Source organism: Danio rerio, chromosome 9 (genome assembly GCF_049306965.1).
Source record: "Danio rerio strain Tuebingen ecotype United States chromosome 9, GRCz12tu, whole genome shotgun sequence".
NCBI classification, from domain to species: Eukaryota; Metazoa; Chordata; class Actinopteri; order Cypriniformes; family Danionidae; genus Danio; species Danio rerio.
In genome coordinates, this window is record NC_133184.1 from 18,931,297 (window position 1) to 18,945,963 (window position 14,667).

The 14,667-nt window shown below is 36.9% G+C and overlaps 1 protein-coding gene across 3 annotated transcripts in view; it reads left to right on the top strand.

Moving 5' to 3' along the window:
* The first annotated feature begins 435 nt into the window (after positions 1 to 435).
* The window catches only part of scel (sciellin), a 35,091-nt gene continuing 20,859 nt past the window's right edge, over positions 436 to 14,667 (top strand). For 2 of the 3 annotated variants that reach the window (XM_005167970.6, XM_073911752.1), the window contains exons 1-5: positions 436 to 512; positions 3,473 to 3,514; positions 11,852 to 11,966; positions 12,122 to 12,184; positions 12,283 to 12,369. In XM_005167970.6, coding sequence (XP_005168027.2) covers positions 3,481 to 3,514; positions 11,852 to 11,966; positions 12,122 to 12,184; positions 12,283 to 12,369 — 299 coding nt within the window. In that variant the 5' untranslated portion in view covers positions 436 to 512; positions 3,473 to 3,480. 3 annotated transcript variants of the gene reach the window in all.

Genomic DNA, 14,667 nt, shown 5'->3' on the forward strand with positions numbered 1-14,667 from the left:
AATTCCTTAAGTATATCAATGATGTTGTGCACAATTGCCTCAACAGATAGACATGTGAATGAATTTAACTATGAGTGAATAACTATTAAAAAAATATAAGCAATAAACAATTAGAATGCTGAACTTTTAAACCTTAAGAATGACACCTGAACAACTTTTCTTCCGCCTTATCTCGATCCGTATCTGCCCGAAGGTTGTTTTGGCTGCGTTCAAATAGTTCCCTATGTCAAACAATCGTCTGCTGTTCTCCAAATGACATTCATTAGTTACTGTCTTTTCATCTTTCCCGGCTGAAGGAAAAGACCTCGTAAAGACACGCCTCTACAGTAAACCACATTGCTGACAGTTCAGGTTCTGTTGCTCTAGTCGGTGTCATACGAATTCAAGCCACACCTTTCACCACACTCTTTTTTTCCCTGCCCAGGTCAAAAATGTAAGACGGGAAGAGCAGTAAACTGTTTGTTATTCTCATCCAACTTCAATCACATCCTGCGCACACCTGAAATACCAAGGTAGGACTGTTCTTAATATCATATCTGTATGCTTTATATGTGTCTCTGAATTCTCTTCATCCTTTTTCATGGTTAAAATTGTCTCCTTTTTTATAAAATGAAAGAGATTTTGGGTTAACAGCATGCGATTGTGTCTAAAAATGTTTTTGTTTCTTTAAAATGTATTATACTGATTTGTATCTGTTGTATGAAAATCAGATATTTTGAGTATTTGATTGTCAAGGTGAGGCTGAAGGACACAACATTGCATTTGACAAAATTTCAGATAAAACTTTGACAGTGGGTTTCTTCTCGTATTAAAAGACAAATCTTCATCACCAGTATTAGTACAGTTTCCTGACTGATGTTTTTAACTGATTTGAAAGTTATTTGTTATTTAAGGAGACATAATTGTAATTAGCAAAGATGTTTATAAATAGTCTGAGTTTTTAAAAAAACCTCAAGATTTTATTAATGAATGCGTAATACATATAATTGTGTTTGAGTTAGAAATACATTTTATTTAATTTTCTAAACTGTTGATATGTTTTCCAAGTTTAAAATCAAAAGGTTTCTATTTACAATTTCTTTTAGGCATAAAATAACAAAAATATTTACATGCGTTCAGACATATTTGTATTTATTTTTGGAAATATTTATTGACAGTTTAGTCAAAATATTAATGTTTTAAGTTAAGAGTGAAGAAATAAATATTTGGAGGAATGAGCCAGCATTTTCGATCACAACAAATAAAAACATTTTCTATTTTTGAAAAACTAATCGCTCTAAATGACAATTTTTTTATTTGAAATTTGGAAGAACATTTATCATACATTTTTGCTGTGATATGAGTTACAAATACACTTACTAAATTGTCATTCAGTGTAACACTGCACCAGAAACACTTGGTATTTGATCATGCATATTTCGAACAAGGCTGAACAGTGGCACAGTGGGTAGCACGATCACCTCACAGCAAGAAGGTCGCTGATTCGAGCCTCGGCTGGGTCAGTTGGGATTTCTGTGTGGAGTTTGCATGTTCTCCCCGTGTTCATGTGGGTTTCCTTTGGGTGCTCCGGTTTACCCCACAAGTCCAAAGACAGGCACTATAGTGAATATGTGAATGAGTGTGTATGGATGTTTCCCAGTAATGGGTTCCAGCTGAAAGAGCATCGGCTGCGTAAAACATATGTTGGATAAGTTGGTGGTTCATTTCGCTGTGGCGACCCCAGATTAATAAAGGGACTAAGCTGAAAAGAAAATGCATGAATGGATGAATAAATATTTCGAACAATTTGATGGCATATATGGTTTTTGAGATCAGATACAGTTGCAGCTGGAAGTTAACAAGAATGATTTGTATTATTTATTAAATTTGTCATTTATTGTATTTCTTTAACGTCTACCCCCCACCCCAACCCGAAACCCAACTGTAACAGCAATGTAAAAACAGTAGTTGTACAGATAATTATTTATGTTATTTTTTAAATTACCCAATATTTTATTAACACCTACCCCCACCCCAACCCTAAACCCAACCGGCACAGTACTGTATAAAGTGTTACAAAAATAATGCAATATTGATGTGTGTATCCGCAGGTGTCCCCTATCTAGACTTTACTCAAACTGCAGCTCCAAAATAGTTTTAAAAATTTTTATTTTTGAAAATTACACCAGATTTAACTGTAATATCAATTTTATATAAATGTTTACTTTTTGGAAAAAAATTTTTTGAAGCCATTAAAATTGTATTTTTTATATGCTGTAAATGAAATTACAGTAAAAAACAAAAACGAGCATGAAACCTGACCAATCATAAAAAATACAGTAAATTACCATTTGTACTATTTTACAGTAAATAGATAAATGGACAATGAATAACAAGTAAATTTCTTTATTGTATGAACACATGTTGCAGTTAAGAAGTCTTTTATCTAAGTTATTTTATAATTTTCATATTTACAAAATACTGTATATTTACAAAAAATATTAACACAGTAATTTTACTGCAAGTTTGATTTACAGTAAAGTCTGCCAGTAGGTTACTGTAAATTCTACAGGAAATTGTTATATAATTGTTAATTGTGTATATTTTACTATGTTCACTTTTTTAATAAATTTTAATAAGTAGGTCAGAATAGGAATGTTTAAAGGAACATAAAAGAACATTACGCTGAAGGAATAATTATTTTGCCCATAATTTTTATTTTCACAAAACTATTTGAATCATCAGAAAGAGACTTTCCATATCGTCACTTTTTAAAAAAAAATTATAATGTTCTATCTTACATTTTTGTCAAAATTGAGTTATTGACATATTCTTATTAAATGACAACTTATTTACATCATGGGATGTATTTTTATAAGTTGTTTGCATTTTAAGACTTTTTATTTTTAAAACAAATGTTACACACATACACATAAATATCACATGAGTTTAACATTAAAATAACATGTGGAACACATGTGAATCACGCATGAAGTGCTGTTCACTTACATTCAATATGCTGTCTGTGTATATGAAATCATGTTTGTATTTTTAATGCACACACTGCAAAATAGGATGTCTGATCTTCAGCCACTAAAAATGAAAAGCACCAAATAATAGTTGATATCATTATTGCAGTTACAAACTTTCCCACATAAAATCCAGTGAAACCTGTCAGCTGATGTTAGTGCATGTGATGTCTATTGTATGTGAAGCTTCTTTCCAAGCATGAGAATGCTGCCATGGTTACAGGTTGTTGGCAGGTGTTTAAACAGGGTGTGTCTTTACAGGCATCAGGACAGACTAGTTTTGGGTGTAACCAGGAGAGTTAAAGGGCAGTGCAAAATCAAACATCACCGTGGGATAGACAAATGCATTATTAGAATGGAATGTATTAACCGTGATTTGTAAAATCATAGTGTTTTAGCTATTGGCACCTTGTGGATAGTCTAGTATGAGCACTAAACATAATAATGTGCATTCCATTTTACAGCGTAAACCATGTCTTTCACCGGAAAATCAAACAGCCAATCAGGTGAGAAAATGACTAAATATATTGTTCTCAAAATAAAAAAATACAGTTGAAGTCAAAAGTGTACATGTACCTTACAGAATCTACAAAATGTTGACTATTATTATTATTATTATAGATTTTTTATATAGTAATAAACTGAATAGGATATATTAAAGAAGAGACATTATACGAGACAAAATGATAGTTGTAAAAAGAAAATTCAGATGATACTCACTCCAGAAAGTAACGAGATGCATTTAGAGCTTATAGCGTGTGAAAACCTTTTGTAAATTTTGTCTTCTGGAAAACATGTATGTATCTTTTGTAGCTTCTGAAAGGCAGTACTTAATTAAAAAATAAGTATATAAAAACAGAAATATAAAATATATACATTTTAATATCAGATAAATAAACATCTTATAGGGGTCAGTAATACATCTTAAATCATGCCTCTTTAGTGTTTTGTTTCTCTCTTAAAAACTTATTTTTTTCTGTTTGATGACACTAAAATGAGCTGAAACAACACAATCTGTAAGTTTTTTTTGGGACAACTTAATTGTTTTAAGTTCAATCCAATTATGCTCAATTTAATTTGTTAAAACAATTAAATTAACTTAATTGATTTTTGTGGAATTATGTCGAACCATCCTTTTTTACAGTATTGTTTAGTTTTTATCTTCAAAACAAAAAGCTAAATAATGCAGAAAAATGCTAAAGTTTCACAAATCAATATGTAGAAAATCCTGGACGAGCCCCCAAGTTCATGTTACAAGTCAAAGTCAAAATTTATGGACAATAAAACATAAATATGGTTCACAGAGTCTAATGGTGTCATGAATGATGAAACTTTAATACAAATAAGAATAAATTCAACAAAAGACATGACGACCCCTCCAAAGGGAAAAAAAGAAAGCCTCACACTTTCAATCTTGAATGTTAAAAAGTTCTATCATGCTCCCAAAAAACAAAAAGAGTTGAGTCTCATATAACTAAAAAAAATACTGAACCAAAACTATAAAAGTGTTGGATTTTTTTAAAATTAACTAAACAAAAATTAATGTAAGGTGTGGTTACAAACATCTGGGAACCGAAGGCGAGAGAGTGTGGCCCCTTGCTATTGGGGTGGTATTTATACAAGATGGCTAACCTTAATTAACAAAAGCTATGGAATATCATCACATTTTGGAACATCACATGAAAATACTCAATGGAAATGACAAGATGTGCATACATTTTAAATATGTACATAAAAAACTGAGTAGGATAATATATAATATATTTAGCTATAAGTTAAATAAACATCTTATTCGAGTCAGTAAATCCTAAATGATCCCTCTTTAGTTTTTTGTTTTTCACTCAAAATATTATTTTTGCTGCTTCAAACTAAAATGAGTTGAGAAAACACAATTCTTGATTTTTTTTGGGACAAATTAATTGTTTTATGTCCTATCCACTTAAATTTATTAAAACATTTAAGTTAACTGGTTTGTTGAGACAGCATTTTTTACAGTATTGTTTAGTTTTTATTTTCTAAACAAAAAGCTAAATGATACAGCAAAAATTGAAAAGTTTCACAAATCAATATGTAGAATATCCCGGACAAGCCCCCAAGTTCAAGTCAAAAGTCAAAATTTATGCACAATATAACATAAATAAGGTTCACAGAGTAGTTATGTCACGAATGATAATTCTTTAAAACAAATAAGAAAAATTTCAACAAAAGACATGATAACCCCCCCCCCAAACAACAAAAAGCCTATGATGAAGACACATTTACCAAATACATCCCAGCATGCGCATTAAACAAAAGTTATATTATTTCATTTTAACAGAACATGTAATAAAAATAAACGTGAACTTTAATGAAAAAACCAGTGGACAGACCACTTTGTAATACATCTAAAATGTTGTTTTGGTCAATCTAAAAGCCCTTGACCAAAATCCATCATCAAAGTGGTTTAGTATTAGTACCTTACAGAAACAAATGTGCTTCCAAAGAGCGGTCCCATGCAGGCCTTCAAAAGCCACAGCACATTAATTGCAAGTAATTTATTAAAAAATAAATAAAAGAGCTACAAAAATAAAACCCAGATGATTCTCCTACTACAAAAAAAAACCATTGTACTTTTTAATATTTGGCACCAGGGAGTGAAGATTTTTTTGTCTTTTAAAAAAAATAAATATTTTGATGCAAAATTCATATCTAATTGTTTTGCATATCTAATTAGCATATTTGGATGGAAACATAGCTACAGACACATCCAAAGACCATCATCAAAGCTCCAACTACAATAGCAAAACAAACAACAACAACAAAAGTGAACACACAAAAAAATCACATTTAGTAGATTTTGCAAGGTGTAAGTACATCCATAATCAAGTTATTAGGGACCGAGCACCGAAACGGTGCGTAGGCCCTATTGGAATTGCTCCGTTTATTATTCTTCTTCTTCTTCTTCTTCTTCTTCTTCTTCTTCCGCGGAATGAATCGCGGTTTTGAGGGGCTAAACATGCCCGAAAACTCACGAAACTTTGCACACGCCTCAGAAGTGGCGAAAATTTACGTTTATTATGGGCTTCGGAAGTGGGCGTGGCAAAATGACTCGACAGCGCCACCTAGAAAAATTAAACGGACGAGCCCCCGATCCACGAATCACGCACATGCATGAAAATTGGCACACACCTCAAACATGCCAAAACATACGAAAAAGTCTCTTGGAGCCATATCTCAAACCCAACAGGAAGTCGGATATTTTTAACTTCCTGCGGCGAAAAAGTGGTGTTTTTGCCATTTCCAGGCGTTGTATTTTAACGAACTCCTCCTAGGGATTTTATCCGATCGACACCAAAATTGGGTTTTGTCATCTAAAGGCCTTGGCGATGTTAAATTGCGAAGCTTTTGAGTTTTCGTCGATGGGCGTGTCCGTGGCGGCCTCGCAAACTTTGACGATTCGCCACAAAACAGGAAGTCGTTATAACTCAGGCATGCATTATCCGATCTGCCTCAAAATTCACACGTTTGATAAGAGTCCTGACCTGAACACGTTTACATGCCAATATCCAGATACAGGTATAGCGCCACCTACTGGGCACAGGAAATGACATGTTTTACACTATAACAAACTCCTCCCACAAATTTTATCGTATCAGCACCAAAATTGGGTAGTGTTATCTGAAAGCTCTAGCGATGATATATTGTGAAGATCTAGAGTTTTTGCAGAGGGGCGTGTCTGTGGCAGCATGACAAACCTCAACGCTTCGCCATGGAACAGGAAGTCCTTATAACTCAACCACACAATGTCCGATCTGCCTGAAACTACACATGGTTGATTAAATTCTTCTCCTGAACACATCCCCATAACAATATTGAAGTGGGCGTGGCAAAATGACTCGGCAGCGCCACCTATGAAAATTAAACGGACGAGCCCCTGATCTACGAATCACGCACATGCACGAAAATTGGCACACACCTCAAACACGCCAAAACATACGAAAAAGTCTCTTAGAGCCATATCTCAAACCCAACAGGAAGTCGAATATTTTTAACTTCCTGCGGCAAATAAGTGGCATTTTTGCCATTTCCAGGCTTTGTATCTTAACGAACTCCTCCTAGGAATTTTATCCGATCGACACCAAAATTGGGTTTTGTCATCTAAAGGCCTTGGCGATGTTAAATTGCGAAGCTTTAGAGGTGTTGTCGATGGGTGTGTCCGTGGCGGCATCGCAAACTTTGACGATTCGCCACAAAACAGGAACTCATTATAACTCAGGCATGCATTATCAGATCTGCCTCAAAATCCACATGTTTAATAAGAGTTCAGAGCAGAACACGTTTACATGCCGATATCCAGATACAGTTATAGCGCCACCTGCTGGTCACAGGAAATGTCATGTTTTACACTGTAACGAACTCCTCTCACAAATTTTATCGTATCAGCACCAAAATTGGGTAGTGTTATCTGAAAGCTCTAGCGATGATATATTGTGAAGATCTAGAGTTTTTGCAGAGGGGCGTGTCTGTGGCGGTATGACAAACCTCAACGCTTCGCCATGGAACAGGAAGTCCTTATAACTCAACCACACAATGTCCGATCTGCCTGAAACTTCACATGGTTGATAAAAGTCCTCTCCTGAACATACATGCCAATATTGAAAATGAAAATTAAACGGACGAGCCCCCGATATACGAATCACGCACATGCACGAAAATTGGCACACACCTCAAACACACCAAAACATACGAAAAAGTCTCTTGGAGCCATATCTCAAACCCAACAGGAAGTCAGATATTTTTAACTTCCTGCGGCGAAAAAGTGCCATTTTTGCCATTTCCAGGCGTCGTATTTTAACGAACTCCTCCTAGGGATTTTATCCGATCGACACCAAAATTGGGTTTTGTCATCTAAAGGCCTTGGCGATGTTAAATTGCGAAGCTTTAGAGTTTTCGTCGATGGGCGTGTCTGTGGCGGCCTCGCAAACTTTGACGATTCGCCACAAAACAGGAAGTTGTTATAACTCAGGCATGCATTATCCGATCTGCCTCAAAATTCACACGTTTGATAACAGTCCTGACATGAACACGTTTACATGCCGATATCCAGATACAGTTACAGCGCCACCTGCTGGCCACAGGAAATGACATGATTTTCGGTGTAACAAACTCCTCCCACAAATTTTTTCGTATCAGCACCAAATTAGGGTTGTGTTATCTGAAAGCCCTAGCAATGATATATTGTGGAGATCTAAAGTTTTCGCAGAGGGGCGTGTCCGTGGCGGCATGACAAATCTCAACGCTTCGCCATGGAACAGGAAGTCCTTATAACTCAACCACACAATGTGCGATCTGCCTGAAACTTCACATGGTTGATAAAAGTCCTCTCCTAAACACATCCAGATAACAATAATGAAGTGGGCGTGGCAAAATGACTCGACAGCGCCACCTATAAAAATTAAACGGACGAGCCCCTGATCTACGAATACCGCATATGCACGAAAATTGGCAAACACCTCAAACACGCCAAAACATACGAAAAAGTCTCTTGGAGCCCTATCTCAAATCCAACAGGAAGTCGGATATTTTTAACTTCCTGCGGCAAATAAGTGGCATTTTTGCCATTTCCAGGCGTTGTATCTTAACGAACTCCTCCTAGGGATTTTATCCGATCGACAAAAAAATTAGGTTTTGTCATCTAAAGGCCTTGGTGATGTTAAATTGCGAAGCTTTAGAGTTTTCATCGATGGGCGTGTCCATGGCGGCCTCACAAACTTTGATGATTCGCCACAAAACAGGAAGTCGTTATAACTCAGTCATGCATTATCCGATCTGCCTCAAAATTCACACGCTAAATAAGAGTCCTGACCTGAACACGTTTACATGCCGATATCCAGATACAGTTATAGCGCCACCTGCTGGCCACAGAAAATTACATGTTTTACAGAGTAACAAACTCCTGCCACAAATTTTATCGTATCAGCACCAAAATTGGCACCAAAATTATCTGAAAGCTCTGGCGATGATATATTGTGAAGATCTAGAGTTTTCGGAGAGGGGCGTGTCCGTGGCGGCATGACAAACCTCAACTCTTCGCCATGGAACAGGAAGACCTTATAACTCGACCATACAATGTCCGATCAGCCTGAAACTTCACATGGTTTATAAAAATCCTCCCATGAACACATCCAGATAACAATATTGAGTCAGTCATAGCGCCACCTGCTTGCAGAAGGTAGTTTAGCTTATAACTCAGCCACACAATGTATGACCTGCCTGAAAATTCACATGGTTGATAAGATTCCTCTACTGAAGGCATCTACATGCCAATCTTAAGTCATAGTCATAGCGTCTCCTGCTGACAGGAGGAAGTTTGTCTTAAATTTGTGATTTTCTCAGGTTCTTTATATATATCGGCTTAAATTAATATTGTTTGCTGTTCTCTGTCATCCTGAGGCCACAGGGCGGCGGTGAGCCCGGGTGCGAGGTCCCTATCATCGCTGCTTGCAGCTTTAATTAGGGACCGAGCACCGAACGGTGCAAGGCCCTATTGGAATTGCTCCGTTTATTATTATTCTTCTTCTTCCGCGGAATGAATCGCAGTTTTAAGGGGCTAAACATGCCCGAAAACTCACGCAACTTTGCACACGCCTCAGAAGTGGCGAAAATTTACGTTTGTTATGGGCTTCGGAAGTGGGCGTGGCAAAATGACTCGACAGCGCCACCTAGAAATATGAAACGGACGAGCCCCCGATCCACGAATCACGCACATGCACGAAAATTGGCACACACCTCTAACATGCCAAAACATACGAAAAAGTCTCTTGGAGCCATATCTCAAACCCAACAGGAAGTCAGATATTTTTGACTTCCTGCGGCGAAAAAGTGGCGTTTTTGCCATTTCCAGGTGTTGTATTTTAACGAACTCCTCCTAGGGATTTTATCTGATCGACACCAAAATTGGGTTTTGTCATCTAAAGGCCTTGGCGATGTTAAATTGCGAAGCTTTAGAGTTTTTGTCGATGGGCGTGTCCGTGGCGGCCTCGCAAACTTTGACGATTCGCCACAAAACAGGAAGTCGTTATAACTCAGGCATGCATTATCCGATCTGCTTCAAATTTCACACGTTTGATAAGAGTCCTGACCTGAACACGTTTACATGCCGATATCCAGATATAGTTATAGCGCCACCTGCTGGTCACAGGAAATGACATGTTTTACACTGTAACAAACTCCTCCCACAAATTTTATGGTATCAGCACCAAATGTAAGTGGTGTCATCTGAAAGCTCTAGCGATGATATATTGTGAAGATCTAGAGTTTTTGCAGAGGGGCGTGTCCGTGGCGGCATGACAAACCTCAACGCTTCGCCATGGAACAGGAAGTCCTCATAACTCAACCACACAAAGTCCGATCAGCCTGAAACTTCATATGGTTGATAAAAGTCCATCACTGAACACATCCACATAACAATATTGAAGTGGGTGTGGCTATATGACTCGACAGCGCCCCCTAAAAAAATTAAACGGACGAGCCCCTGATCTATGAATCACGCACATGCACGAAAATTGGCACACACCTCAAACACGCCAAAACATACGAAAAAGTCTCTTGGAGCCATATCTCAAACCCAACAGGAAGTCGGATATTTTTAACTTCCTGTGGCCAAAAAGTAGCGTTTTTGCCATTTTCAGGCGTTGTATCTTAACGAACTCCTCCTAGGGATTTTATCTGATTGACACCAAAATTGGGTTTTGTCATCTTAAAGCCTTGGTGATGTTAAATTGCGAAGCTTTAGAGTTTTCATCGATGGGCGTGTCCGTGGCGGCCTCGCAAACGTTGATGATTCGCCACAAAACAGGAAGTCGTTATAACTCAGGCATGCAATATTCGATCTGCCTCAAAATTCACACATTTAATAACAGTCCCGACCTGAACAGGTTTACGTGCCGATATCCAGTTACAGTTATAGTGCCACCTGCTGGCCACAGGAAATGACATGTTTGACACTGTAACAAACTCCTCCCACAAACTTTCCCATATCAGCACCAAAATAGAGTGGTGTCATCTGAAAGCTCTAGCAATGATATATTGTGAAGATCTAGAGTTTTCGCAGAGGGGCGTGTCTGTGGTGGCATGACAAACCTCAATGCTTCGCCATGGAACAGGAAGTTATTATAACTCAAACACAAAATGTCTGATCTGCCTGAAACTTCACATGGTTGATAAAAGTCCTCTTCTGAACAAATCTACATAACAATATTGAGTCAGTCATAGCGCCACCTGCTGGCAGTAGGTACATTGTCTTATAACTCAACCACACAAACTCCGATCTGCCTGAAACTTCACATGGTTGATTAAATTCCATTACTGAAGGCATCTACATGCCAATCTTAAGTCACAGTTATAGCGCCACCTGCTGGCAGATGGTAGTTTGCAGTATAACTCAACCACACAAAGTCCGATCTGGCTGAAACTTCACAAGGTTGATAAAAGTCCTCTCCTGAGCACATCTACATAACAACATTGAGTTTGTTATAGCGCCACCTGCTGACAAAAGGCAGTTTGGCTTATAACTCAGCCAAACAATGTCCGATCTGCCTAAAACTTCACATGGTTGATAAGATTCCTCTCCTGAAGACATCTACATGCCAATCGTGAGTCACAGTTATAGCGCCACCTGCTGACAGGAGGAAGTTTGGCATAAATCTGTGATTTTTCTCAGATTTTTTAAATATATTGGCTTAAATTATTACTGTTCGCTGTTCTCTGTCATACTGAGGCCACCGGGTGGCGGTGAGCCCGGGTGCGAGGTCCCTATCATCGCTGCTTGCAGCTTTAATTAATATTATTTTTGATCAAAACAGGCACAACTTCAAGCACAGGATCCATTAATCCAGTGAATGAAAGCAAAAAGAAAACATCCCTGCTAAAAGACAATAGCTGGATAAAGTCAAATGTGAATGAAGACCAGAAAGTCGAGTAAGTTTTTAGCAAATTCATTATCCAGACAGAACATCTTGTTTAACATATCACCTCTGTAATAGACTTATACTGTAAATGTTTCAAATGACGTATATGTCTCTGGCAGACTAAACCAGTGATAAACAGAACTTGTGTTTCTCATTTCTCAACAGACAAGAGACGAACTTTGGGAAAACTGTTCTGAGCCGTTACAAGTCCAATGAAAGCCTCACAAGGTTGTAAATCTTATTTAAATGCTATAGTGTGTTGATCTCACGTTGCCATTTTATACTTAATATGACATTATGTTCTTCTTTTAATTTTTTTAACAAAGCCCTCAAGATAAAACTAGCAAAACTGAGACTAAAACCACTACTGTCACTGCTTCACCTGGCTCTTCTGTTCAAGCTCTCAGTAAACGGTAACACATTCAGCACTTTCACACAGTAAAATTGTTAAGTTATGTCATATACATATCTTCATCAACACTATGGTTTACAAATTTTATTCAAATAACACATTATATAACTTCTCTCTAGAAGCTTTTGTCTCATAAGAAAACTTATTTTAGTGAGATATAAGCTGGAATTATGAGATATACAAGGTTGAAATTATGATATTAAAGGATATAACTGTTACATGAAAAGTCAATGATGTCAAATGATTAGTTTAAAAAAAATCACAATTATCAAACAAAATGTCAGAACACATGCAAGTTATTATTATGACAATGGAAATCATAACAAAACTGGAAATGAAAAGGATAAACTGAAATGCAAAGTCATTTAAAGCTTAAATTATCACAAATCATATGGCATAAATTCTAAATAATTAGTTCAGATCAAGATATTAGGTGTTATTTGTGTGTGTGTGTGTGTGTGTGTGTGTGTGTGTGTGTGGGGGGGGGGGGGGGGTTATATTATTTTATTTATGAACAGATCAAAAAGCATCATGCAGCTATTTTTCAGTGATTTTGATATTTTGTAAGAATTGTTTTTCAACTTTACGTTTTTAACATAGCGTTTTTATGAAGAGGCTATTTACATAGAGCCATACACTACCTGAAAAAAGTCTTAAAAATAGTCGCCTATCCAAGTTTTAGAAACAACAAATAATAACTTGACTTCTAGTTGATCATTTGGTATCAGAAGTGGCTTATATGAAAGGCAAAGGCCCCTAGATTACATTTATTTTACCAAATGAAATATGACCATGCCTTGATTTTTAATTATTTAATTAGCACAGTAAAGTCTGACTTTGCTTAGACAAAAATCTGTCACTATATCTTACAAAAGTACAATCTGATTGCATAGCTTTTATTGTGCTCCTCGCCAAACAACTAATATCGCTTAGGTGGAAGGATCAGAAACCTCCAACCCCAACACAGTGGATCCGTGATGTCCTCATCTTTGTAAAGTTGGAAAAAATTAGACTGTCTAGAGGTTCATCTAACCAGTTTAAGAAAATTTGGGACCCATTTAGGAAATATACCCAATAACATGTTTTATTGTCAACCACAGACCAAGTCCTTGTTCCAACAAATAAATTTTTTTCATTCCTAAGTGCAAAGTAGAGTGTATTGTGTGCTTCAGATTGTACAATTGTAGTTTTTGTTGAGCCACATTATTATTTACCTTTTTATTTGTTGGTATGTTTTTTTATTTTTTATTTTGTTTGCTTGTTTTTTTTCTTATTGTTTGTGATTAAGTTGATGCTACCTATATATATTTTTAAATACAATTTAGTTTTTTCTTCTTTTTTTTACTGTAATTTGCCATAAAAGGTTATTATTATTATTATTATTATTTTTTAGTCTGTCACTTAACAGAAAATATGTACAGTATAGAATATAAAGCCATAGTGCAGTGGAAAAAGAATGAATATTGTGGATGACTCCCATGAGCTTGGAGGACTGCGTCCATACATCTCTGCAATGACTCAAATAACTTATTAATAAAATCATCTGGAATGGCAAAGAAAGCGTCCTTACAGGACTCCCGGAGTTCATCAGGATTCTTTGGATTCTCGTCAATGCCCCCTCCTCCATCCTACCCCAAACATGCTCAATAATGTTCATGTCTAGTGACTGGACTGGCCAATCCTGGATCACCTTGACCTTCTTTGCTTTCAGGAACTTTGATGTGGAGGCTGAAGTATGAGAAGGAGCGCTATCCTGCTGAAGAATTTGCCCTCTCCTGTGGTTTGCAATGCAATGAGCACCACAAATGTCTTGCTACCTCAGGTTGTTGATGTTGCAATCTATCTCGCACACGCCCCCACACTGAATGTAACCACAAACCATGATTTTTCCTTCACCAAACTTGACTGATTTTGGTGAGAATCTTGGGTCCATTTGGGTTTCAATAGGTCTTCTGCAGAATTTCGTTTGGGCCCTTAATAACATCTCTAGGGGCGCCAAAACTGCGTAGAACCCATAGAATTGCCATAACAGTCTTTTAACAGATTTTTGATACAAGGATCATCTGCAGCATGTCGCAACTCTTTCACCCATATCTCTGCAAATCTTTGCACAGGGAATGAGGCAACCTCTGAGCCATTTACTGAATTGAACAGCAGGCTGTTCAGCATTAAGACATTTGTTCTGTTTCATCCATCAGTGAGAATGGTTCATTGCACTGAAACCTCATTCACATTCAGCTTTAAAAATCATAAGTGTAGAGACAGTAATGAGCACTTTGCGCAGATTCTTTAAATGTTA